The sequence below is a fragment of the Phyllostomus discolor genome, chromosome 4 (assembly GCF_004126475.2).
Source record: "Phyllostomus discolor isolate MPI-MPIP mPhyDis1 chromosome 4, mPhyDis1.pri.v3, whole genome shotgun sequence".
Lineage (NCBI taxonomy): Eukaryota > Metazoa > Chordata > Mammalia > Chiroptera > Phyllostomidae > Phyllostomus > Phyllostomus discolor.
Window position 1 is genome coordinate 128,095,178 of NC_040906.2, and position 26,400 is coordinate 128,121,577.

A 26,400-nucleotide genomic window follows, 5' to 3' on the forward strand; every position below is an offset into this window, starting at 1 on the left:
TTTTATATACATTCATATTTTGTTTCATTTTGTGTCAGTTTTGGAGAATTGTGTTTTTCTAGATATTAGCCCATTTTACCTACTTTCTCAAATGTACCAATGTAAACTTGTTCATAATAACTATTATATATTTTTATTTCTTTAGGATCCCTTGCATTAATATTTGTTTGCTCTAAAGATTACAATACAGTCCTGGCCAGTGTGGCTTATGGTAGGGCATCATCACTGGTTCAGTTTCCAATTAGGGCTCACGCAAGTTGGGGCACAGGCAAGAGGCAACCGATTGACATTTCTCCCTCATATTGCTGTTTCTCTCCCTCTCTTTCTCCTTCCCTTCCCCTCTCTCTAGAATCAATTAAAAGGACAAAAAAATATTTCAAAGATTACATTCTTTGCTTTTTACATTATACTGACAGCTACTATACTGTATTTTATCTAAAATGTAAAAATGTTCCAATACTATAGGTCTGTTTAACTTCTGCCCATAAATTTCTGTGCTGTAGTTTTCATTGTAGTACTCTACATGTATTATAAACTTTGCAGGGAAATGTTCTGTTTTTCATTTGTTTGTTTTTACTTTAATCAGTGCTGTAAATTTTAAAGGAAGAAAAGAAGAAATATATGGTCTTTCATATTTACTCACATAGTTACAATTTCCAGTGACCTTCTTTCTCTTCAGTACATTAGATATTTCAACTGATTTTATTTTACTTCAGCCTAAAGAATTTCCTTTCATTTTATGTAATTCAGTTTTGCTAGTAATGAATATGTCGGTTTTGTTTGTATGAAAACATTTTTATTTTTTCTTTAATCTTGAAGGATATTTCCTCTGGCTTCAGGTTCTGGTTGACTTATATTTTTCCCTTCAACACTTTAAAGATTTCATTGCATTATCTTCTGACCTCCATTGTTTGTCATGATAAGTCACCCTAATTGCATTATTGTTCCCCTATACGTAGTGTGTCATTTTTTCCTTTAGCTGCTTTAGGTATTTCCTCTTTGTCCTGGGACTTTTTTAGCAGTTTTTTGGTAGTATCCCTAGGTGTAGTGATCTTTCTATTTATCCTACTTGGAGTTTTCTTAGCTCCTTGTATATCTAAGTTTATAGGTTTTCCCCAGATATAGAAATTTCCAGTCATTATTTCTTTTCCTTAAATTATATTTTATTGATTATACTACTACAGTTGTCCCAATTTTTTCACTTCTGCCCCCCTCCATCCAGCACCTCCCACTCCCTCAGGTAGTCCCCCCACCACTGTTCATGTCCATGGGTCATATAAGCTCTTTGGCTACTCCATTTCCTATACTGTGCTTCACAACCCCATGGCTACTCTGTATTGCCTATTTGTACTTCTTAACCCCATCAGCTCTTCACCCATTCTGTTACAACTCCTTCCTGTCTGGCAACCATCAAAACACTCTTTGTTTCCATGATTCTGTCTCTGTTCATGTTTGCTTAGTTTATTTTTTAGGTTCAGTTGTTGAAAGATTTGTGTTTATTGCCATTTTATTGTGCATAATTTTTATCTTTTTCTAAAATAAGTCCCTTTAACATTTCATATAATAATGGTTAGATGATGATGAAGTCCTTTAGTTTTGTCTTGCCTGGGAAGCTCTTTATCTGCCCTTCAATTCTAAATGATAGCTCTGCTGGGTAGAGCAATCTTGGCTGTGGGCCCCTGCTTTTCATGACTTTGAATATTTCTTGCCAGTCCCTTCTAGCCTGCAAAGTTACTTTTGAGAAATCATCTTACAGTCTTACGGGAACTTCCCTGTGGGTAGCTAACTGCTTTTCTCTCAATTCTTCTAAGATTCTCTCTTTATTATTTAACCTTTAGCATATTAATTATGATGTGTCTTGATATGGATTTCTTTGCATCCATCTTGTCTGGGACTCTCTGTGCTTTCTGGACTTGCATGTCTATTTCCTTCACCAAATCAGGGAAGTTTTCTTTCATTGTTTTTTAAAGTAAACTTCCAATTTCTTGCTCTTTCTCCTTTCCTTCTGGCCCCCTATGAGGTGAATGTTGTAACTCTTGATTGTCCCAGAGGCTGATTACACTATCCTTGGGGTTTTTTTGCATTCTTTTTTCTTCTTGTTCCAATTGGTTGTTTTTTTCTTCCTTATGTTCCAAATCATTGATTTAATTCTTGGCTTCATCCACTCTATTGTTGTTATCCTGTAATTGTTCTTTGTTTCAATTAGTGTATCCTTTGTTTCTGATTGGATCTTTTTTATGCTGTTGAGGTCCTCACTGAGTTCCTTGAGCATCCTTATAACCAGTGTTTTGAATTCTACATCTGATACATTGATTATCTCCATTTTGTTTAGCTCTTTTTCTAGAGTTTTAATCTGTTCTTTGGGCCATGTTTGTTTGTCTCCTCATTTGGCAGCTTCCTTGTTTTATTTCTATGTTTTAGGTAGAGCTGCTTTGTCTTGGTAATGTGGTCTAATGTAAATGTCCTGTAGGGTCCAGTGGCTTAGCCTGCCCTATCACCCAAGCTGAGTACTAGAGGTATGCCCTTTGTGTGGGTTGAGTACACCCTCCTCTTGTGGTTGAGCCTTAATTGCTGTTGGCAGATCAATGGGAGGGATTTACCCAGGCCAGTCAGCTACAAGGATTGGCTGTGACCATGGACCACCAACTTGCACCCTCTGTGGAGGATCAGCTGTGCAGGAGCAGGGTGGTGGTTCTGCGACAAGGTCTGAAGCTGTCCACTGGGTGTGCAGGTTCTGGTCGTTCCCAGGTGATGCAGGCTAAGGTCACCCCCCATCTGTGTCTTGCCCAGGGCACCCTGCCTGAGCTGTAAAGCAAACTGAGATGGCTGCTACTTGTGCTGGGCTTGGAGATTCCCAGGCGAAACCAAAATGTGAATCTAGGCTGCTTGCTGCTAGTGCCAGTCCTGGGGCTACTTAGCAAGAGGCACAGAGGCTGAGGGCTCACCCAGGCTGGCTGTTGCTTGTTTGAGAAGATTTAGGAAGTTATGAAGCATGAACCCAAGATCAGCCATTCACATGGAAAAGCATGTTCGGTGGAAGTTGGGTGGGATCAAGTCTCTGGGGATCTCCAGGGTAGGGCAAACAGTGTTACCCAGGTTGATAGAGTCTCAAATATGGCAGCAGCCTGCCAGCTCTGGGGCTCTGTGGTGGGGAGGGTTCAGAAAAGGCACCATAGCCTCTGCCAGCCTTTCTGTATGGGAGAAAGCTGCCCCCCAGCTCTTGCCTTGAGGCCAGACATTTCAATAACTCTCTGTATGCCACTGGTGCCTTTCTAGTTCCTACCCTGGTGCTGGAGCTCAGAGGGAGTGAGTCTAAGTCCACGTGTGGGTTAAGAGAAACTTCTTTGTACTCCAGCAGTTTCTTCATCAGAAAATCCCTGCTGATTTTCATGGCTACAAATTGTGGGGACTTATCTTCCTGGCACTGGAACCCTGGTCTGGGGGACCTGGTGTGGGGCTGAGGCTCCTCACTTCTAAGGTAACCCTTCCAAATTTGTATCCATCACACATGGATGTGGGAGCAGCCTGTTCCCATGTCTCTGCTTCTCCTTCCAGTCTGCATGGATGTGGTTTCTTTAATTCCATAGTTGTCAGACTTCCATTCAACTCGATTTCTGGTGGTTCTGAGTGATGGTTTTCTATATTGTAATTGTAATTTTGATGTGGTTGTGTGAGGAGGTGAGCTGTATTTACCTATGCCACCATCTTGACCAGCAGTCCTCATTATTTCTTAATATTTGCCTCACTTTCTGTCTCCTTTTCTTTCAGAATTCCAATGGCACATGTGTTAAGCAGCTTAAATACACATTTGTTCATTTTCCTCTAATCTTTTTTCTCTCTCTTCTTCATTTTGCAAAATATCAACCTTCAAATTTATTGATGCTTTCTTCTGCTGCCTCCAATGTTAAACTCACCCAGTGAATTTTCCATTTTAAATATTGTATTTCTCAGTTCTAGAATTTAGTTGAGTTTTTTGTATACTTTTTGTTTCTCTGTTGAGATTTCCTATCCATTCATCATTAAGTCTTTGAAAATATAACTTTGCAAAACCCTTTCCTGCTACTTCCAACAGCTTGAGTATCTCTGGGGTTGGGGGTATCTTGGGGCCTAACGGTCTATTAAGTAGGCATGGTCTAAATTAATTTGTGTTTGGATACTTTCAATATTGTCTTACATATTCATGAAGATATTGGCATAGAATTTTGATTTCTTCATTTCCAAAATCTGTATAATCTATTCTATGTATATATCACAATTCAGTTATTGTTTATAATCATTTGGTTTGTATTTTTGGATTTTATAAATAATACTTTTATAAGCATCTCTTACATGCCTCTTGGTGCACATATGTCCACATTTCTGGGATTATATACCTAGAAGTTGCTTATGTTCAATTCTAGTATATAATGCTAAATTGTTTGTCTCAAGTAGTTCTAATTTCATTCATTACAGTAATGTATATGAGTTTCTGTTGATCCATATCTTCACTAATCTTTGAAATTGTTTAGTCTTTTAATTTAGGTAGTGATGGGTATGTACTGGTATTTCTTTGTGGTTTTAATTTACATTTTTTTCTGATGCATAATATTTAATGACCATTTTGACAGTGTTTTGTCAGTGTCTTCAAAGTTTTTGACAGTTTTCTTTGAGATTATCATTTTATTGATTTTCCTGGTTTAAAAGCTTTCACTTATTTCTGGGTTTAAATTCCATGTGTTGTATATACACTTTCTCCCATTCTGTGGTTTGCCTTTTTCCTCATTTAATGGTGTGTTAATGAATAAACATAATTTTAATACATTCCAAATTACCATTATTTTCCTCATGTTTTTTGACCTACCACCACTTATTAAATTAAAAAAGACCATCTTTTCCCACCATTCTGCTGTGCCACCTTTGTCATAATTCAAGTTTCCATGTATGCGTGGGAACTGTTTCTGAGATGTCCGTGCTGTTCTTTGGTGTATTCATCTAGTTGTGCACTAGTGCCTCTCTCTTCATTACTGTAACTTCATAATGAGTTTTCATATCTTTATATTTATCTTGTCATTTTAATTCTTCTTTGCTAAGAGCATCTTGGCTTTTCTTTATACTTCTTCATCCCTCTGAATTCACCTGAGGGCAACTCACTGACCTAGAATCTCAGTTTAAATGAACACACAGTATATACCACCTTGTATTTTAAATGACAGACAGCTCAGGAAGGTGTGGCTGCATTCTTGAAAAATCACCAGTCCTATGAACCAAGCAGACTTTGAGAGACTGTAGGTTTGATGAGATGAGATAAATCTGGGATGAGAAGCTAGTATAGGCCAAGAAATTGACACTTAATTCCACCCTACTAGGCTCCCGCTTTGTTCTGAGGGAGGAAATGGAGAGACCTCTGAACCCAAGAATGTCTCTTGTTCGCTATTGTATTTCTGTGCCTGGGGTACAGTGGGCATTTAATAAGTATTTGTTAAATGAGTGCGTATGTGTATGTAATATAGGCTTCTGACAAGACATATATAGCCATGAGTTTCGCTCTCTGCCTTAGATGCTAGAAAGCTTAAAAGTAAAATTTTAATAGCCTGTGATATTTTACCATTTTATGTTTTTGCCCACTTCTATTTTGTCTTATTTGTATTACCTCAGCTCTTCTTGGAGTTAAGTGTATAGGTATTTTAATATTAAATTTAGTGATTACCTATCAGTATTCTAGAAGTTTGTTGACCTTTTACATTCCTAAGTGGAAATAACTTTCAAGTTCCTTAGCACATTAAGTTCACATATGTTATAACGCAGTTTGAGGTTATACCCAGATTCTCATATTTTGAAATGTTCAAAATTTATGGAGAGACTCCCAAGTTTCTCCATTTTTATTTGTTTACTTTTTGAAAAGACAGGTGTAGCCCTGACTGTTGTAGCTTACTTGGTTGGGTGTTGCCCTACAAAGTGAAAGGTGGTCGGTTCAATTCCCAGTCAGAGCACATGCCTGGGTTGCAGGTTCAGTCCCAGGTCAGGGCTCCCATGAGAGGCAACCGATTAATGATTCTCTCTTGCACTGATGTTTCCTTCTCTTTCTCCCTCTCTTCCCTCCCCTCTAAAAATAAATACATAAAATCCTTTAAAAATTTAAAAAAGAAAAGACAGATATAGTTGAGAATGGGACCTATATAAAACACATGTTTAATAGTTTTCTGCCCTAAATATTAAAATTCTCTGTTTTTTTAATGCAGATGTGGAATTAGAAGAAGCTATTAGAAGAAGCCTTGAGGAAATGTAATTAAGTATATTACCACACAGCATCAAGTAGCCTTGAAGATATTCAGGATAATGAATTCTTGAATTTGTTTTCTAAAGGAAGCCAGCAGTCTACTAGTACAGATGTATTTGAAAACCTGCTTTTATGCTTTCTCATGTTCAAAATTTTATATTAACAGTTCCCTAGTTTACTTGGAATTCATATATTTAGGTTAAAAGAATTAAAAAAATAGAAAAGCTCTTGACTATTGTTTATATGTTTCCCAAATAGCATTATTTCTTTATTTGTACTGTACAGATGATTCTAGTTTATATTTTTTAGGAGTGAAAATGAATATAAATAAAGCTGTGATAGATTAGTTTTTCTGTAAATTCTACTTCTCATGTACACTAATATATGTATATAATAACTTTCAAGATCTTCACTTATGATTATTAGAAGAGGGAAATGGAAACAGATAAAAATTTTACCAGCACTGTTCCTTGTCGGTTTCACAAAGATATGTAGTTTTGCTTTAATTAGAGCTGCACAGTTCAGGAATAAAAACACCCTAATTTCTTTGAAATAATTAAAAAGAAACCTTTTGAATTCCTTTTATCCGCTTAGACTTTTATGTGACTTGTATTACCTACTGTTTAAAGGGAATGGTGTCAAAATATTTGCATAGCATTAAACTTACTTTTAATAATATTCCTTTTTATATATTTGTGTGAACATAATCTTAAAAAATAATGTTCAAGGTCTACTCAGGAATAACCTTCCTTAACCCTTTAAAATTTTTATTTCATATGAAAGTACCTTAATTTTAGATAATCTTTAAATTTTTTTCATTTCCCTACATTTGGTATACATGGTTCATTTTTAAATATTGAGACCCCATTGTGAATCATTAAAAATACTGCATAATTAGACTAAGAAGGACTGGTCATCCTATCTTTGTGTATGTATATGCTTCATGGTATTTGACCAGAAATGTCATGTCCCAAATTTCTGAGTAGTAATTGCTTACTGAACTGCAAATTTTCTATAAATTTTTTAAAGAAAAGAATTATGGCTAGAATTTTGGTTCTTTTTTTCCTGTGCAATTACATATTTTAGTGTGAAATAGCATTGCTGTATTTTTTTTATTAGTATAGTTCATTCAGTCCACATTGGAAATCAATGTGTGTTTTTTATTTCTTAAGATGTCAGTTCTATTCTACCTGCTTGCATTTTTTTAACTAGACATTATAGCTTGAGAGCTTACCAGTCATTTTCCCAAAATGACCACATTGTACTTTTGATTTGTATGTTAAAGTGGTCAAGGTCTTAGGTGGTAGTCACTGAGCCAGACCTTACAGACATCTCCGGGAGCTTGCGCAATGGTGAGCACATAGAGAACATTCCAGAAAGGAGTGTGGTTAAACAGATAAGGAGAAGAGGAAACTACACCTCTGTACCAGAGGTGCTGCACACGTGCGATGTACCTTGGTGTTCTGTTAAGAAGCTTTTAGCCCTGGCCAGGTGGCTCAGTTGGAGCAGTGTCCTGTATACCAAAAGGCTGTGGGTTCAATTCCTGGTTGCATCACAGGCCTGAGTTGCAAGTTCAGTCCCCAGTCAGGGCTCATATAGGAGGCAACTGACCAATGTCTTTCTCACATCGATATTTCTCTTTGTCTCTCTCTTTCTAAAATCAATGAACATATCCTCAAGTGAAGATTTTTAAAAAAATTTTTGGAGTGTATATGGTAGAAAGTAACTGAAGCTTTTCATCACAACCCTTAAAAAGCAATTGAGTTGTTTAATGTTTGTATTTCTACTTGTTAAGCAATTAAAATCATTAAAAAATTACTTTATAATTTGAATTTTATTTAGATATAAGGGGGAAATATAATCAATGGGTAACATTACAGAAAATTATAATACTGATTGTATTTCTACTTGTTAAGTGATTAAAATAATTTAAAAATTATTTTACAATTTGAAATTTATTTAGATACAAGGAGGAGGTGTAATCAGTGGATAATGTTACAGAAAGTTATATGGATTACTCAATTACCAAAGTAAATGTTTCTAACATTGATAAAGATGCTCATCTTTTTGTTTTATCATTCATTTATTCCTTTACTCACAAAATATGTATTGAATATTTTCCGTGTGCCAGCAATGGTTCTAAGCACTTGAGGTATATACCAGTGATCCAAGCAAAGCACACTCTGTGGAGCACACATTGTAGGAGAGGTCAGATAGTGTTAAGATATAATAAGCAAGTGTATCCAATGGTGATTCAAGTGTAATGAAGGAATATGAGGAAGGGAAAGATAGGGTGGGTGGGGGCATTGTCTTTCTTAATGGGGTGGTCTGAAAGAATCCTGGTAAGACGAACTTGAGCAAAAAACCTGAAGAAGTTGATGGAGTGAGCCATGCAAATAGTATGGGGAAAAGAGTGCCACATAAAGGGTGAAAGGTCTGGAAGTCAACTTGATACATCCAGGAAAAGCAAGAAGGCTATCAGGAGGAAGGAGAGTAATAGATGAAGTCCCTGAGGCCTTTCTAAGGACCTTGGCTTTTACTCAAATGAGGAGCCATTGAAGGTTTCTGAGAATAAGTTGTGATCTGCCTTATTTATTGTAGAAAGATTACTGAAGGTATTGCAGTGACAGCATAGATGAGAGGCCAGAGGAGAAGCAGGAAGACCAGAGAGGAGGGTACTCCAGTATCATCCAGGTGAGAATTGGTGGTGGCAGTGAGACTGGGGAGACTGATTGGGATATATTCTGAAAGTAGAGCATCTAGGATGATTCTAAAATTACTTAATATACTTTTAAACCAGTCACAGAATATCTTCGAATTCCAAGTTTGTATTATGGCATGACAAAATACATTTAATGATGTCAAGTAATCCCCTCTGCCAAAAGTTCATTAGTTTTGGATTGAGGTCTGAGGGAGTAAGGGCCTCATTTCTGTTCAAGTATTTAAATGGCTTTGATCTCAGATTACAGGTTGTGATTCAGCTTTAAGCTGTCATTACCTATCATTTTCTGTGTCCTGTACATTCTCATCCTTGCAATATAAAGCATGTAGCTATAATGAGATGGGAGCAAATCACAAGTTTTAGGTAGATAAATCTTTGAATTCCCAGCCCTATTCCACTTTACCAGCCTTTATAGTAACTGACCTAGTGACTTACTGCATCTTTTCACTCTTGACAGATTTACATGAACTAGGTGTGAAATGGCTTTAATTAAGCTAATCATTTCACTCAAATTCCAACGAGAATGATTTTTTTTTTAAGTAGGGAAAAGTCATTAAAACCCCCTTTCATTAGAATGTGTTGAAGTCAGTTCACCTTGCTTCCTACATCCAACTGGAAAGTTGGGTAGATTTTTATTTTCCCCCAGTACCTACCTTGTGTCATCCAGGCTGTCCTCAGGGAAGTGGTAACAGGGCAAGTACACACTGCCTAGCAGCTGGACTTAAATGCCTTCTGTTCCCCAAAGGGGACCTTTTCTCCATATATCCCCGGACTTGGATGTTCTTGTTTTTGCTATGAATTATGGGGGCTGGGAGGAACTAAGCGAAGCCGTCACAGATACAGCCACAGCCTACCATTAGCTTGTGGGGAGTTAGTGACTTTGGGGCTGCACAGAGCGTCAGCGCCTGGAGGGGTGGGGGTGTTGTGTGTGCCTCCGCCTCGGTTTGATTTGTATCAGGGTCCAAGGGGCAGATGGATTCGGGGATCACGTTAGGGCCTCCCCTTCTGTGTCTGCCTGTCTAGGAGGTGTCCGTCGTAGCCTTGGCTGCTCCCCCGGCCAGGCCTGGAGCCCCCGAGGCCGTGGGCAGCACGCCTGCCCTTGTTTGGCCACGCGGCAGCGGCAGAACCGGCGCCTCTGGGCTGCCCCCTCCCTCCTCGGGCGTCAGAAGGAGGCGGGAGCCCACACGGTGACGACGCCACCCGCGGCCACAGGAGCTCTCCACTCGCCACAGACGCCGGAGAGGCCGTGACCTCCTGGTTGTCCCGCCTCAGAGGCTCTGATGGCTCAAGCAAAGATCAACGCCAAAGCCAACGAGGGCCGCTTCTGCCGCTCGTCCTCCATGGCCGACCGCTCCAGCCGCCTGCTGGAGAGCCTGGACCAGCTGGAGCTCAGGTGAGCGCGGCGGCGGCCAGGGGCACTGCGCACCGGAGACTTGTTTTCCTTGGACACGGTGCAGTTGTGTTTGGGTAGCTTTTCCTCTCCTGGTCTGAGAGAAAACGCGTTCTATTTAAGCAGAACCCATGAGCGCATTATTGGCGGCCACGTGGTCCTTAACAGACCTGAGCGTTTGAGAGCTCGGAAAAATCGGAGAAGATAAAAAGGGACGTCATTTGAGATTAGGGACGGTGACACGCACAGTCTACAGAACTTCTGGAACCTTCTGGGTGCCGGCGTGTAGTCTTCCCAAATGTTTTCAACTTATTCATTACCTATTGCACATTTTGAACAGAGGCAGCAGATGAGCGGTCCTTGATGGCAATCATCAGTTTCTCTGCTCCAAAACACTTCAGAGCAAAAAAAATTTAAAAATCCAGGAATCCATCGGACAGCAAGGGTTAGAGTAGGACAAATGAGGTGCTTCTGGGTGAACAGTAGCTTGGTACTTTGTGGAACAGAGACCCTGCACCTTCCGTTTCTCCCCTAATCCTGTATTCAGCCCTCTCTTAGTCTCGGTATTTATTGTGTGTACCTCCTTCCAGGGACGCTGGTGCTGACACCTTCTTCAGAATGCTAGCTACCAGCCTGAAAAGATAAGATAGTCACAGTTTTTCCCTCTTCATGGAGTATGATTTTATTCAGTAATGAGGTGGTAGGCTTGTATAGAATCCCTAAACAAGTCATATTACATTTTGGAAATACTTCCTTTAACAGTGTATGAAAACTTTAATGTATTGTACTTCCTGTAAATGTTTATGTCACTAAAGTTGTTGTGTAAAGTGTGTGCATGTGTAGTTAAATGACAATCTCATTAAGGCACCCACAGTCCCCTGGAACTACATGGAATTTTTTCCCATAGTTTTCACCAGGTTCTAGGTGAGCAAAGGAGTGTGTGAGCCAAACATTTTAAGCATTGTGTTACCTCCCCGGGTTGATACAGCAAAACTTGAAAAGGTGTCTGTTTTCCAAAGCAGTGCATTGATAATCACAGTATATGTTAGCGCAGGAGGTATTCATTATCACCACCCCAAGAAAGGAGTCAGAAAAGAGAAATTCTCCACCCACAATGATCTCATGGATGGCAACAGTCAGGGAAACCTGAGCCAAAACCACTTTCTGGGGTTCTGCTAAGAATGAGAAAAAATAGAACAAGAAAAAGTAATGCTTCTCCATTACTTTTAACATGAACGTTTTTACATCAACCCCCAGAGAAAGTGGAGCAAAACTGGAAATCAGTGGCCTCAGATACTTAATGCCCTCTGAAAAATATTTCTTTTTAGGAAGCAGTATAATGAGTAACTACACACCTCCCTGGATCTTTACAGCTTTGAGGGCATGTTCTCAACCATTTCAGAGGTCTCTCTCCCCTAATTAGAAAGAGTTTTTCCTGAAAGGAATGAGGGCTTCCCTCTCCTTCTTCAAACTAAGTCATTGTCCTCAAACCTCATTTATGGTAGGTACAAAAGTTAAGTACTCATCTCTGAAAGAAAGCCTCTGGTTTTGAGTATTGTTATATTCTAATATTGATTAATATAAAATAAATTCTGATTGCTACGTACAAATGATTAATCACTTTTTTTAAAGATTTTATTTATTTATTTTTAGAGAGGGAAGGGAGGGAGAAAAAGAGAGAGAGAGAGAAACATCAATGTGCGGTTGCTGGGGGCTGTGGCCTGCAACCCAGGCATGTGCCCTGACTGGGAATCGAACCTGCAATACTTTGGTTTGCAGCCCGTGCCCAATCCACTGAGCTACGCCAGCCAGGGCACTTTCTTAATTAACCCTTGAGCTGAGGAGAAAAGACTCATTGTGTTGAATCATTCATTGTAAGGACTTATGATTCTCATAATTTTAGACTGTTGTAAGCTTTGTTTCTTTCTTTAAAAAAAAGTAATATTGACTGAACAATAGGGAAGTATTTCAGGAAGTAAAAACAGAAAAATGCAAATGTCATCCATTAAGGTTTATTTGAAACCACATGGGCAAAATCACAGAGCACTACACCGTGAAAAACTAGAATTATGCCTAGAAGGTGAATTTTTAAAAGAAAACATGATATATGTAATTTTTTTTTTGTTCAGATAGTTTAATTCTATATCAGGGATGACTAATAAAGCAGTGATTTAGGTAGAGTTTACATACAGAAGCTTGCATTTACAGTTTCTCATCAATACTAATTTTATAGATTGTGTTTTTGAAACTTCTTTCTTATGAAACTGAAAACAGAATTGACGGACCTGGCAGTCGAATTGGTTGGTGAACATGATGTTTAAATTGCTTTAAGATATTTAGCAATGTTCTGCAAATCAGTAAAGGAACCCCTTTTGTTTCTAACATTTTGCCATGTCACTGACTTTTCTTTTTTGCTTCCTTCTAATAAGGTGATCACTGTATATCCTAGTTTTCATCACCAGTTCTACATGGTTATCTGGATTTTGCATTCTCGGTGGCTCAAAACACCTTGCTTAAGTTGCCCTAATTATAAATAATATATGCTAACATTTATTCATTGAATGAGCACTGACTGTGTGCCAGGTCCCATGCCTTTGTGGAAGTTATGACCTCCATTCTTCTGATGGGAAATTGAAACTTAAAAAGTTAAATGTCTCACTCTAGGTCACATGGCTAGAACCCCAGAATACTGGCTGTACAGCTTAATGCTTTATTACTAATTTTCCTAAATAGGCCGTGTTTAAAATGTGGGAAGTACAAGGATGAGTATATGATTTTACTGAAAGATGTGTAAAGCCTATTTACACTGGTATTGAATTCAGTAACAATTGAATACCTGCTTGGTGCCAGGTATTGAGTGGCTCCTAGAAGGCTCTGGACAGTAATGAAGATGGGACAGGGGTCATGGAGAAGGGCACAGGGGAAAGTGACAGGACGGGAAGTTGGCTGTTCACAAACTTTCCCACACTGATCACACTGTGGCTCCTTCTCCCTCTTATCAACCGTTTGCAGGGGCTTATGGGGCAGTGGGGGAATGGAGGGTGGGGGAGTAAAGGCGGGTGATACGGGTCATTTGTCCCACTGAAAGTTTCCTGTTGCTTAAAGTTCCTCTGGGTGTGCCAGGGTCCCAAGAGTCATAAAAGAAGATGGTGCCATGGTTAATGTTGTCTAACAGCCTATAATTTAAAAGAGCACTTTTCATAAACATTGTCATTTGAAACTTACACAGCCCTTTTACTAGGAGGGCAGCTGTTACCTCTCTTGGAAATGAGAGGAACCTGGGGTCCGGCGGGACTGCGAGGCTTGCCTGAGGCCAGCTCCTCACGAGTAGCTCCTCACACTGAACACCAGTTCCATTTTTATACCAGTGTCTCCATAGTGAGTGTACTTGAATGTTTTGGTTATGATCAGGAAAACCCTTCAAAATCTTACATTGCCTAAAATATTAGTGATCATTTTTGTAGTATTCTTTTGATACCAGAGCATTGAATAAGAGACAGAACTATAATTTTAAGAACATGTTTTAGAAATTATTTCTTTGAAATAAATCCAGGATAGGAGCACTTTCCATTTTCACTCCTTTTTATGAAGACAGAAATTCCTGTTATTTGTAAGTCCATGTTCATAATGGTTAGTATATAATAAATACCATGAAGCTAATGTGTACCAGCCCCAATTTGGGACCCATTACATATATTAACTCATGTATATATTTTTTAAGCCAGTGTTGTCAGTCACTGTGTTGAATTCTTCCTCCTCCTCTGCGAGGAAAACTGAGGCGAGGAGAGTTTCCATAACTACTCAAGGGGTGAAAAGCTAGACTGAAAAGCCACTGCAGGGCCCAGGTATCCTGGACGCTGACAGTGTAGCAGCCACAGTCTGTGAAATCACCATTGGGTCTCTCCTAAGTCTGATAATTTGTCTTTTGATACCCAGGCTGCAGAGGGTTGTGAGACGCCAGAGACTGGAGCACTAGCTGAGTTGAGTGCACTTCAGTTCTGTCCCCTGTGAATATTCTGATTACAGTTCTTTTTGGTTAAAGCCTGCTTAGTTGTCATTTCATGCAGAGAGCTTTCCAGAAGCCCAAGCTAGCCTTGATGTGAGGAGAAGTTCCTTCCCAAATTGGACGTGTAGGTGCTTCCAGGATCTGTTAGTAAAAACAGAACTGCCCCTCTCTGCCAAGAGAAGTGCTGTCAAATGATGTGTTAAAAAAACTTGAAGGATTAAGTGAAGTGGTCCAACCCCATTTAATATTTGTCTAACCAGAGTTCCAGAAGAAAATAATGGCATGGAGGACAGGAAATATTTGAAGATAAAACAGCTAACAATTGTCTAGAACTAATGGAAAGGTAGACCAAAAGATGATAGTAGTTGGATTTAAGAATACCAATAGTCCTGTCTGGGTGGCTCTGTTAGTTGGAACATTGTTCCGTGCACCAGAAGGTTATGGGTTTGATCCCCAGTCAGGGCGCATACCTTGGTTTCAGGTTTGATCCCCGGTCGGGGCAAAGGAGGCAATCAATAGATGTTTCTCTTTCTGTCTCTCCCTCTTCCTCTCTAAAATTAAAATTAAAAACCATATTAAGCTAAAAAACATATCTTCAGGTGAGGATTAAAAAGAAAAGCAATACCAATAGCTGATAGACAGTACAAATACTACTTAAACAAGCTAAGTAGAGATCTAGGTAACAGTTTTTTAAAAGAAAAGATTGAAAGCATGATGTAGTCCATATACTAGATGGTAGTGTTGAGGAAGGCACTGATTGCCTCAATGAAGAGGAGGGGAAAGTTGGTGAGGGAACAGTTCCTGCCAAAAGGATTGGGTTTTGACAAAGGATCACCAGTAGACAAGGGTCAAGGATAGAGAATGTTGCAGTCGCCCTGGCTGGTGTGATGCAGTGGATTGAGCAGCAGCTTGTGAACCAAAAAAGTCACTGGTTCAATTCCAGACAGGGTTCGTGCCTGGGTTGTGGGCCAGGTCCCCAGATGGGGGTGTGCGAAAGACAGGCAACCAGTCGATGTTTCTCTCCCTCTCTCCCTCCTTTTCCCTCTCTCTAAAAATAAATGAATAATTTTTTTTTTAAAGAACGTTGCTGACAAGAGAATAGCAAATGGAAGGTCAAGGATGCCAGAAAAAAACAAAAACCCTTGGTTCCAAAGAATGATATTTTACCTCTGCCATTACATGAAAACAAACACAGGAAGTTTTGTAAAAGATGAAATCCGTTTTTCATAAAGAAGATGCCCTGTCAATATCTAGCCTTATGGGGGGGAACCCATAAAATTTCCATCTTTTTTCCTGTGTATTTCCTATGTATTTGATCTCATCATAATGAGAAAATATACTTTTTCATATGACAGATATTTTTTCTAGTGTCCCCTTTTAAACCATTTTTATTAACACCATGAAATTACTATTGTAACCGTTGTAAGTGAAGCCTCACTTTTTAGAAAGCTTTCAATCCTTTATCATCTTACATTTCAATACAAACTCCAGTGTTAAAAAAATTAATCTCTTTTTTTATCATCTTCTCATTTACCAGTCCACAGTCCATCTGTGTCGTTTAAATACTAGGGTCAGGGCTTGTGCTTTTAGCATAAATATTTCATCTTAGTGCCAACTCAGTCTCTTTCGTGTGTACTGGGCTGTAGGTTATCTGTCTGAGAGTTTGCAAATGTGAAATGTGTACAATGCTGCTAGAAGTAGCCTGATAATGCATTTTTCTATGTTATAGATTATTATTTTTTATTGTGTTTTTTAGCCAGCTTTGTTATGTAGTAAGGTGCTTACTGCTCTTTGCTTTGACTGGCTCTTACAAACACTAAATCCAACATATATTTAGCATCTTGATGAATAAAGAGCCCCTGTGACTTTTCTGCTTCGGCGTGCTATTTCGGGGTATGACAGGTGGGCGACTGTTGGAGAAAAGGCGTATGTGTGGTTGCGGTGAGTGGGGGTTGGGGGGCCTTTATATGGAGTGGACAGGTGCTAAAACTCTGGTGAGATTGTTCCTTCTGTGCCCCCTTAAGGCAGCACCCAGGACTAGATCTTCCGATGCTTGTGTTTCTAAGGCTGCCTGAATACTGGGGATGGGCCTGCCACTGTTTATTTTGGAAAAGCTGGCAGCTTCTTTATCTGTGGTGTACTCTACAGCCAGAAGTACCCTGGAAACAGAGCGCTTTAAATATACCGGATTTTTTTTTCTTGCTGTCAAGATTCCACAGCCTAGTTCTTCAGTGACTGGGTATATCCAAGTGTGTGTGGTTGGGGGGTTGGGGAAAGCAGTGCTTCTGTAGTTTGATCATGGCTGTGTGTCAGAAACTTACAGAGGCATTTGCTTTAAATTTGGGAAAAGGCAAACATGTCCTCTTACCACCACTATTTAATACAGTACTGGCGGTCTGTAGTCAGTAGTATATAAAGAAAAATAGGAACTAATGGCATTGAGAAAGAGAAGATTAAAACTATCATTTTATGATCATCAATCTAGAAGAACCAATAGAATCAAAAGACAAACCATTAAAATTAGGTGTAAGTCATGGTTGCTGGTTACAAAATAAACCTAGGAAATAGCATTTCTGTACCCCAAAATATAGCCCCAATATCCACCAAGTATCTAGAACACTCAAGAGCCCACAATACTACCATTAAGAATACTTCAAACTCTGATAGAGTATATAGCAGAGGATCTGAATAAATGGAGACCTAGTGTGCTCTTGCATGGAATGACAGTACTACAAAGGTGTCAAAGTTACCCCAGTTTTTGAAAACCCTAATATATTCACTCTAGAGTTTATACAGAGGAATAAAAGTGTAAATAGCTAAGTTTTCTTTAAAGAGGGTTAGGGGGCTGTTCCTACCACAGGCATTTTATAAGACCAGTTCTATTTCTTAAAATGGGTATTTGTGTAACATCAGTCAAATGGAATAGAGATTTCAGAGGTAGACCATCTACAAATCATTGGGGGAAGATGGATTTTTGGTGGATAATGTTGGAGAAAATGGTTCACTGTTGGGAGAAAAATAAAACAACATCTAACCTAACTACATGCAAGGGTGGATTCTAGATGGATTAACATGCAAATATGATAAAGGTAAAATAATAGTTAATAGAGGGAAATACAGGTGAACATCTTATGACCTAGGGATGGGGAAGAATCTGAAACAAAATTTCAAAAGCATAAATCATAAGGCAAAATAAAACCAGGAAAACTGAATTTGATCACTTCAAAATAAGGATCTCTGTCCAGTGAAGGGTGTCCCCAAGTTCATGTATGCTGGGATGGGAGGAGACGGTGCATTGTCTGTACCACGGAGGGGTTAGCACTGTGAGTAGGCAAATCAACAAGAGAACAGCAACACCTGTTTAAAAAGAAGAAAGAAAATGGGCAAAGGCTGTGAACAGGCTTCACTATACTTACTAGACTGGCAACGAGCAGTTACAGAATTGGAAAACGCTGAGTATTGGTACGGCTGTGGGAATAGAGGGACGCCTGGGCTTTGCCGCCAGGAGCATGGCCCAGTGGGCTGCTGTTCTGGAAAGCAATCCTAGTACTGAGTCAAACTGAGGGAACACGTATGTGTCTCAGCGGTTCTGACCTCGGATGTATCCTAAGGGGGAGGTAGGCACCGAAGTGTTATTCGTAGTGAGGAATAGCTGAGGGACAAGGTGAGTGTGAATGGAGGTGAAGTCAGGCGGATATACACGTGGATAACTGCAATTACAGGCTTCTGAGTCCATGTACAGAGAGGATCCTGGGTGGTTCTTAATAAAATGATGCGGAGTGAAAAAAGAAACAGTGAGATAGAAATTAAAAATGTATGAATATACAAATACAGATTTTGCAAGAACAAGTAGATAATTACTAAATAGAGTGGTTGCCCTATAAGCAGGGAGGAAAATGGGAGTGGGGTAAGTGGGTAAAAAAGAATAGAAAAATTAGAGTAAAAAATAGAAACATTTGAGGATGTCTTGAAAAGTGTTCCTAATGATCTTTAAACTTGAGCTGAATGATATAAAGATGAGGAAAACTAATCTTCCATACAGTGACTATTGTGTTTTCCTAATTTATATACAGGGTGGAAGCTTTGAGAGAAGCAGCAACTGCTATTGAGCAAGAGAAAGAAATCCTCCTGGAAATGATCCACAGCATCCAAAACAGCCAGGACATGAGGCAGATCAGTGACGGTGAGAGCTATTTCCACGTGTGGGGGCTCGTCTTTCCACCCTTTAAGGGGTTTAGGATAAGCGTGGGTCAGTGTTTGCCTGACCTGTGCTGTGAGTGCACTGGGTTTCCGCAGTCACCGTGAGCAGCGGGCAGCAGCTGCCGCTGTCAGTTTACCAGAAGAGCCACTCACCCAGAGGTCCTCCTTGCCCTGTGCTCCCCAGCCCAGGCCGTGCCGGGAGTCTCAGCAAAACACCCACAAGCTTCTCTGGCAGAAAACTGGCCCCAAACAATAAGGCCAAGAATTTGACCTCAGATTTCCCTTCTAACTTCAGTTCTATACAAGTTACTGGAATGTAGAAGATGTAAAAGCAGAGGAAAAAGGTGAGAGGGGAAGAGGAGAAAATAAATTATAGACCCAATAAAACCCCATTAATGTAACAAAGTGCTATCATTTTTACATGAAAGCATGGCTGTCCGTGGAGGAACAGGTCACTGGTGATTTTCACTGGCAATGGACTTCCTAAGTCACCTCCTTCGGTGCTTTGCAAGGACAAGCTAGGGCCTGGCAGCTGGTGCGGTAAGGGCGCGGTCTAATCCGGAGGACACTGTGGGGCCAGGGACTAGTCTGTCTCCTCGCCATCCTGGCGAAAGAGCAATGAGTGAGGAAAGAAGTTGCGGAACATGACAAATAGGAGATTACAGACTTTCATATGAGTAATGAGATGTTGACAGAGCTCCCGTCCCCATCATTGTCTCTTTGTGCTGGCCAGCACTCAGACCACTGCCGTCTTAAATTTGTCTTGAGGGGGTGAAATCAATGGCTAACTTTGAGGCCAGCTTTTCTCTACTTTCGTGGCTGTTTTCTCAGCCCAAATCAGGGCATTGTTTCTGATAAACATGCAGAATATGCCACCCCAAAATATACCTCTTTGGCATAAGGTGATTTTGACCTTATTATTTTTGAGAAACTGCAGACACAGAAACTCTGAAAACAGAGAAGTTATCCTTGTTTGTAAGAGACATTTACATTTCTAAACTTCCATTTGCAAGGATGTTTCCCTCTCTGTTCAGGAAGAGGACTGTAAATCACAAGAAACTCTTTATCAATGGAGTAGGTACCTATTGTAGTTAAATCTCAGCCGTGTTTACCATGCTCTTCCTGGTAACCTCCCTGGACTGGCTTCCTTCCCTCCCCAGTACCATCTGTCTTCAGCCGAAGCTGCCACGTTAGGCAGTGGCTTGGGCCGTTTCGAACAGTTACTCAGCTTCTCATATGTGTGTGAGGTCCACATATTAATATACTTTTATTTTTTTCTTATTAATCTTTTATCACAGGTATTCTCAGACAAGAACTCAGAAAGATAGAGTGAGTGTTATTTTTTCTCCCTCACATGTACATCCTTATGGAGAGATCCAGGACACCTGAGCCCTGCAGCTCTAACCAGCATAAAGCCCTAGTTTTGCTCATTGTTCACTCTGGGTTAAGACCTCATCTCCATACCAGTTACAAACACAAACCTGCCCAAACCTTTGCAAACATGAGAACTTGAGAGGTCACCTGGTATTTCACATATACAGACTTTCAGAGAAAGATATTCTACAACCTCTCTCTATAACCCAATACACTTCATCAGTTAAACTTAGATGCTAAAGTTTTAACTGTGACCCTGAGCAAGTCCATAGCAGAGGTGGTTACTGAAAATAGATGCAGCTGCAAATTGTGTGTGTGTGTGTGTGTAGGGGGGCTCGGCCCACAGGACCCCCCTGGCTGCCATGAATGAGAATAAGCCTACTAAGACATGATCTGCTTGGGGAGGAAAGGTGGCAGATCTCTCAAAGGAGAGGGCCAAGAGCCTTTTCCTCAGTGGGCTTTTATTGGGTTCGTTTTGCACAGGAATACAGGTAAAGTTCATTAATCATTGTCAGGCAGTAAGGATCAAACAATAGATAACATACAAAGAACTCTGAGGGCCTATTTTTAGTCAAGGTTAGCTAAAGGGTTACAAAACTTTGAGGAACAAACTCAATTCTTGCTTGGACCCTTATCATTTAATTGAGAGCATTCTAAACAAAGCAGGTTTCACAGGATTTTACATATTCTTTCTTAGGCCTGATTGCCCTAGGGAACCTGCCCTTATTTCAGGATTAAGGCATTGTTTCAGGCTTAAGTCAGGCAGGGGAAGTAAGGCAGCCAAGAGATTAGGAGACTTCTCCAAGACATAATGAGGACTCAGGCTATGTCAAAGCCAAGGGGCGAGGGTCCATCACCCCTTTTCTATAGCTCCCCAAGTCCTTCCCTGGGGCCTCCCACGTGATCGTGCCTGTCTTAGGTCGCCACTCCCTTTAGGAATCTTACCCGTTATTGACTAACTGATCAAGCATTGGATACCAGGCAGGGCGAAGTAAAAGGAACACTCCTGCCAGGGAGATAAGCTTTGTCTCCTCAGTGGCTTAGGGTCTGAAGGTCGCTCACTCAGCCTTAGCCACGGGGGTGGGGGTGGGGGGTGTGTTACAGCTTCTTAAACTAGGCAGGGCAGTTCCCAACAACAAATGACTGCTGATGTTCTTGGCATTGTTGGGAGGAAGAAATGTTTCTTTATCTTTACCTTTTTTTTTCGTCTGGTGTAATCATTAAATTGACACGAGACAGATTAGCAACAGAAAAATAACCAAATTTAACTACATATGTACATATAGGCACCCCATGTACAGAGAGTCAGAGACCCCATATACTTGAGAGGTTTGGAGACCGAAGGTACAAGGCAGTGTATGTGACTGAGAGCTAAAGAATGAGGTGGAGTGCCTGGGGCTTCAAAGGGGAGGAGGGAGGTTTGCAGGGCAATTAGAAGTGTTCATTTGTTAGAAGTTTGCCCTTACCTGTGGATAGGCCATAAGAGTTATCTCTGGTAGAAACTCTTATTATGAGCAAGACCCCTAATTTAAATTCTTTAGGGTTGAACTAAGTGTTTTTCATGAGCCCTCAGGGCCTCAAGTGCCTTCAGCTCGAAGTAATTCACATCCCAGTGGAGCACATCCTGGGAAGGCCTGTTCTGAACCCCTTCAGTGTATTTGAGTTTATGTCTCATATTGATTGATATTTTGAACATTTTATGTTTAGGAGAAAGAGAAGAATTAAATCTGACTGCAAACCGTTTGATGGGACGGACCCTCACTGTTGAAGTTTCGGTAGAAACAATTAGAAACCCTCAGCAGCAAGAGTCCTTAAAGCACGCCACCAGGATTATTGATGAGGTGGTCAGTAAGTTTTTGGATGATCTGGGAAATGCCAAGACTCACTTGATGTCGCTGTATAGTGCGTGTACGTCTGAGGTGCCACCTGGGCCGGTTGATCAGAAGTTTCAATCCATAGTAATCGGCTGTGCTCTTGAAGATCAGAAGAAAATTAAGAGACGATTAGAGACTCTGCTTAGAAATATTGAAAACTCTGACAAGGCCATCAAGCTGTTAGAGCATTCTAAAGGACCCAGTTCCCTAACGCTGCAGCAAAATGCTGAAAGCAGATTTAACTAGTTTTCAAACCTGAGAGCACTTACAGATTATGGTGTAAAAGCGATAAAATACTATTTTAAGTGACCACTAGTACTTTATGCCAGGCATAACCACTCACTTGATACTGAAAGTTGTTTCAGATAAAGTATTCCAGTGTCATCAGTTTTGTGAATAACATTTAAAAGCAGAAATATTTTCATTCTCACCCTGTAAGTTTTAGATTGAATGCTTGTACTAGGAGCTAGCACCCTCTCTCTCTGTTTTATAATTCTGTGGATGAGTACTTTGTACGTGTGGGAAGTAAGTGCTCAGCTAGGGGCAGAAGAATCACTATTCTTTCCTGGGCTTTTTGGGGTGTGGAGACACATGGGCACATGGGACATTTGTTGACTAGAAATTCTTTACACAGCAGCACACACTTACACACATCTAGTGTTAGCCAAGGAGTGTGTTCACAGGGGTAAAAGAGCACACAGTAAAAGACTTTCCCTGCATTCTCTCATGCAGCAGTTTTTTTAGATGTGTCAAATTATTTTGAACTTCAAGATTTATGCATCTCATTTGAATGTATTTCCTGATATATATGAAAACATGACAAATGTGAGAAAATTCACATCTGATCTTACCACTGTGGACAACTATAGATACACTTCATTTTTCCAAATGCATCTCTAAAATTTTAATCATTATATAAGTACAATGTTGTAACTTGCCTTTAAAAAAAATTAAATGCTGCTCTTAAGTCTGCTTAAATTGTCCACTTTCAAACCTCCAACTTATCCAGTCTCCTTACTAGACACTTAGGTTGTTTCCCATTTGTTGCTGTTACTGCAACATATTCATGTACATAGATCGTTTTCCTTCTTTTGATTTTCTTTTATAAATTCCCAGCTGGGTCAAAGGATATATACATTTTCCTGGCCTAACGTATTTCCAGTTTTGTGTGTGTAATTACATCAATTTATACTGTCTTCAATGATTAAAATGTAGCCATTTCACTGAAGTCTTTCCAGCATTGAGTATTTTTTTCTAATGAGATAATGAAACACCTTTGGTTTGCATTTTGTTTGCTCATAAGGTTGCCTAGTATATTGATTATTCTTTTATTTGTAGCAAATGAAGCAACTATAGAATATTTTTATTTATTATTAGTGTTATTGATACACAAAGCTCTCAACTTTCCCAAATACTGCTGCAAAAAGCAACTATTTCAAACTTGATTTTTATTAGAACACAAGTATTCTTTCACACTAAAAAAAAGTTAAGATCTTGGGGTCAGGGAGAAGTGGGGAGAAAATGTAGCAACTGTACTTGAAACTCAATTTAAAAAAAGTTAAGATCTAGGTATTTATTTATATCAATGTATATTTATATATATGTAACAATGAAAACAATATTGAGCTTTGTTTTCTGGACAAAAATGTCCAGTCAGCCTCTTTTCATTAAAAGTAATTACAGTTGAAGGACATTCATGGTGGCTTTGATGGCTGGCCCCAAGTCCGCCTCATGTAAATCTTTCCATTTCACGGGAAATATTAGCTCTCATTGATGACTGTGGCAAAGCCTCTCGATTGGTCAGCAGATTCTAATTCGCTGTTACCAGGTTTCCTGTCAGATAAAGATGTTTTTGTGCCATCTATTTCTTTATCAGCCCTTTGAAAATTAAACAGATGATCTAGTTTGCCTCAAGTGCTCAAGGACTGTCAGCATCTGTATATCCCTTCCATTCAGGGAAGCACTCCCCCTTCCCACTGACTCCGCGTCAGCCCGGGACGTCACCACAAAATACCCCGGCTCTGCTTCCTCGACCTTTGTATTCCTTGCGTTGTCTTTGGCTTACTTTTTGCAGTGGAGTTTATTAGAGGTTATTCCTTATCACAGACCTACCATCTCCAAGCTACTATAGTCCCTGGTCTGCTGGCCTCCAGCCCTCCATATCTCCAGCTTGAGCCATATACAGGGGGCACTGACCTCAGTGTGTTGGTTCTTATTTATTTTTAAGAATGCAAGTAAGATTTTCAAAAGAAAGTCCCAAACGTCACATTTTTACCTTCATTTAAACTATCATCTTTTATAAAGGACCCTAAGGGAATTCAGAGTGTATGTTTTGTCTATGTTGATATATTCCCCACTGGCCCTGACTGGAATAGGGACACCCATGTAGTGTATGGTTTTTGCCACCCCTCCTGAGCACTGCTTCCCTGCGGTGTTTCTGTCCCCACCCCAGCTCTTCCTGGGTAAGCAAGCAGGACCTGCAGAGGAGCTGACAAGAGTGTTCAGTACTGTTCATTAGCTGAGAGTGACATGGCTGCCTGGTTAGAAACCTGGCAGGTGCAGAAGTGACCCTTCTGCTATTTTAATATAGGAATCCCTGACATTGAAAAAAAAAATCCCTAAAAGTGAACTGCTGTGCTTCCCTCACAGTACCATACTGCAACCTCTAGGGGGCAGCATTCACACTGCATTCTATGTGAATAGCATCCTCTAATTTAATGAAACATCATTGGTCAAGTGAGGCATTATGCAGGACACAGTGAGCGTGGGCATGACCCTTTGTATTGGAGCCCCATCCAGTACCCTGACTCAGATCTCACCCTGAAGAGGTGATCAACAAGAGAGCTCGGCTTCAACATTTTTTTAAAAGATTTTGTTTATTTATTTTTAGAGAGGGAAGGGAGATAGAGAGAGAAACATCAATGTGCGGTTGCTGGGGGTTCTGGCCTGCAACCCAGGCATGTACCCTGGCTGGGAATCGAACCTAGGACACTTTGGTTCGCAGCCCACCCTCAATCCACTGAGCTACGCCAACCAGGGCTGCTTCAACATTTTAAAACTGGAAAACATGAGAGAATATAACCACTACTGAAAAGCAGAATAAGGACCTGGCAAACAAAATTACATGCAGTGACTTTTAACTGGGAAACATCCATGCATTTGTTCCTTTCACATTACTATGATAAACACTAATTAATTTTTGGAGTGCATATATGTAATAACGCAATTTTTGAAAACTGGATTTTATAATTATTCCACAACAAAAATCTAAAGTTTTGGAAAAGGTAAGACAAGGACAGTAGTAAGCTTGACCTGTTTTTAGTGTCTATTTATACAAGCAAGAAAAATGAAATGGACCTTCTGCTTAGGGATGTTGTAAAGGGGGATTTGTAAGTGTCCAGAACTTGGGGTGTCCCAGAATATAGGATGTCCTCCCCCACACAAGTCTGGCTGGGGGATGGGACCCATGAAGCAGGGCCATTGAGAGTTATTGTGCATATCAGTAACAGCAGGGTAACTTCATATCTGATATGCAAAAATGGTTATTTTGTGTATCAACTCTAGCTAGGGAGATTTGGCCTGTGATGTAACTTGGAGGTAGCTCCCCTTGCAGCGCCTACCTGAGAGCTTGGAGATGGTTTGCTCCACACCACAGGGCCACGCCTGCTGGGACTATGGCAGCCAAGAAAGGTGGAAAATGCGGGAGTGCTGGCAGGTGTAGCCAGTTGTGGGAGGAGTTGGAAATGGGGTTACAGAGGAAGATTTGCACCGGGATTTTAATCCAGGCGGAGCAGCCATGCTGGAGCTTAACCACACGGTTTCGGGAGCAGAGAGGGGGCTCCCTTGACCACGTGGCTTAGGAAGCAGGAAAGCAAGATGTAACAGCCATGCAGAGCTCTCTTAGCAGTTCAGAAGATGCAGGAGGATTCCTTGGCTCACTATGAGGATTCGGTTTGGCTGAAGAATGGGAGCCTAGCCAAGTTACAGACTTCTGCTGTCTTTTTTCCTCATATGGTACCCATGTCTGGCCTGACTGGACAAAGCGGGTAAGGAAGGACTGTGTGAATGTTTATGGGTGTTTTAAAGGAACTTTGGGATTTTTTTTAAAGATTTTTTCTTTATTTAGTTTTAGAGAGGGAGGGGAGGGAGATAGAGAAACATCAATGTGCGGTTGCTGGGGTCATGGTCTGCAACCCAAGCATGTGCCCTGACTGGGAATCAAACCTGCGACACTTTGGTTCGCAGCCTGCACTCAATCCACTGAGCTACGCCAGCCAGGGCAGGAACTTTGGGATTTTTAACAGCAACATTCTGCCATTACTCTGAACCTGTGTAACTTTTGTATAGTTCCTTTCACCAAACTCTGGCATTGAGAGTCACAATTTCTCACACCTGGCAGCAGGCAAAGAACCCACAGTAACACAGAGACCTCGGGAGAGGAGGCTTGTTTCAGTAACAGTATCTTGGCCCCACCACAGGTCCATTCGGTAACAACATGACCACATTTTTCAGTCATGAGCTGAGAGTAAACAACCTGAACTAGACCACGAAAATCTTTTGATTATCCACCACAAACCA

At 40.4% G+C, this 26,400-nt stretch overlaps 2 protein-coding genes across 6 annotated transcripts in view; both read left to right on the forward strand.

Annotated features, from left to right (window-relative positions):
- The window catches only part of ZNF451 (zinc finger protein 451), a 91,501-nt gene extending 72,977 nt beyond the window's left edge, over positions 1-18,524 (forward strand). For 2 of the 5 annotated variants that reach the window (XM_036024291.1, XM_036024294.1), the window contains one exon: positions 18,448-18,524. In XM_036024291.1, the coding sequence (XP_035880184.1) occupies positions 18,448-18,461 (14 nt within the window). In that variant the 3' untranslated portion in view covers positions 18,462-18,524. Of the gene's footprint in view, positions 1-6,218; positions 8,075-18,447 lie in introns of those variants that run through there. The other 3 variants (XM_036024292.1, XM_036024293.1, XM_028510261.2) reach the window with 2 other exon arrangements.
- On the forward strand, positions 9,958-23,050 carry BAG2 (BAG cochaperone 2). The gene is made up of 3 exons (XM_028510264.2): positions 9,958-10,371; positions 18,448-18,557; positions 21,656-23,050. The coding sequence occupies exons 1-3, from the start codon at positions 10,259-10,261 to the stop codon at positions 22,066-22,068; spliced, it is 636 nt and encodes a 211-aa protein (XP_028366065.1). The 5' UTR covers positions 9,958-10,258; the 3' UTR covers positions 22,069-23,050.
- The last annotated feature ends 3,350 nt before the right edge of the window (positions 23,051-26,400 follow it).

What these genes read in the sequence shown, in the direction of transcription:
- BAG2 (XM_028510264.2), top strand. Translation starts at nt 10,259, where the DNA reads ATGGCTCAAGCAAAGATCAACGCCAAAGCCAACGAGGGCCGCTTCTGC. An exon ending in CTGGACCAGCTGGAGCTCAG is followed by an intron (nt 10,372 to 18,447) that starts GTGAGCGCGGCG and finishes ATTTATATACAG; the next exon opens with GGTGGAAGCTTTGAGAGAAG. An exon ending in CATGAGGCAGATCAGTGACG is followed by an intron (nt 18,558 to 21,655) that starts GTGAGAGCTATT and finishes TTTTATGTTTAG; the next exon opens with GAGAAAGAGAAGAATTAAAT.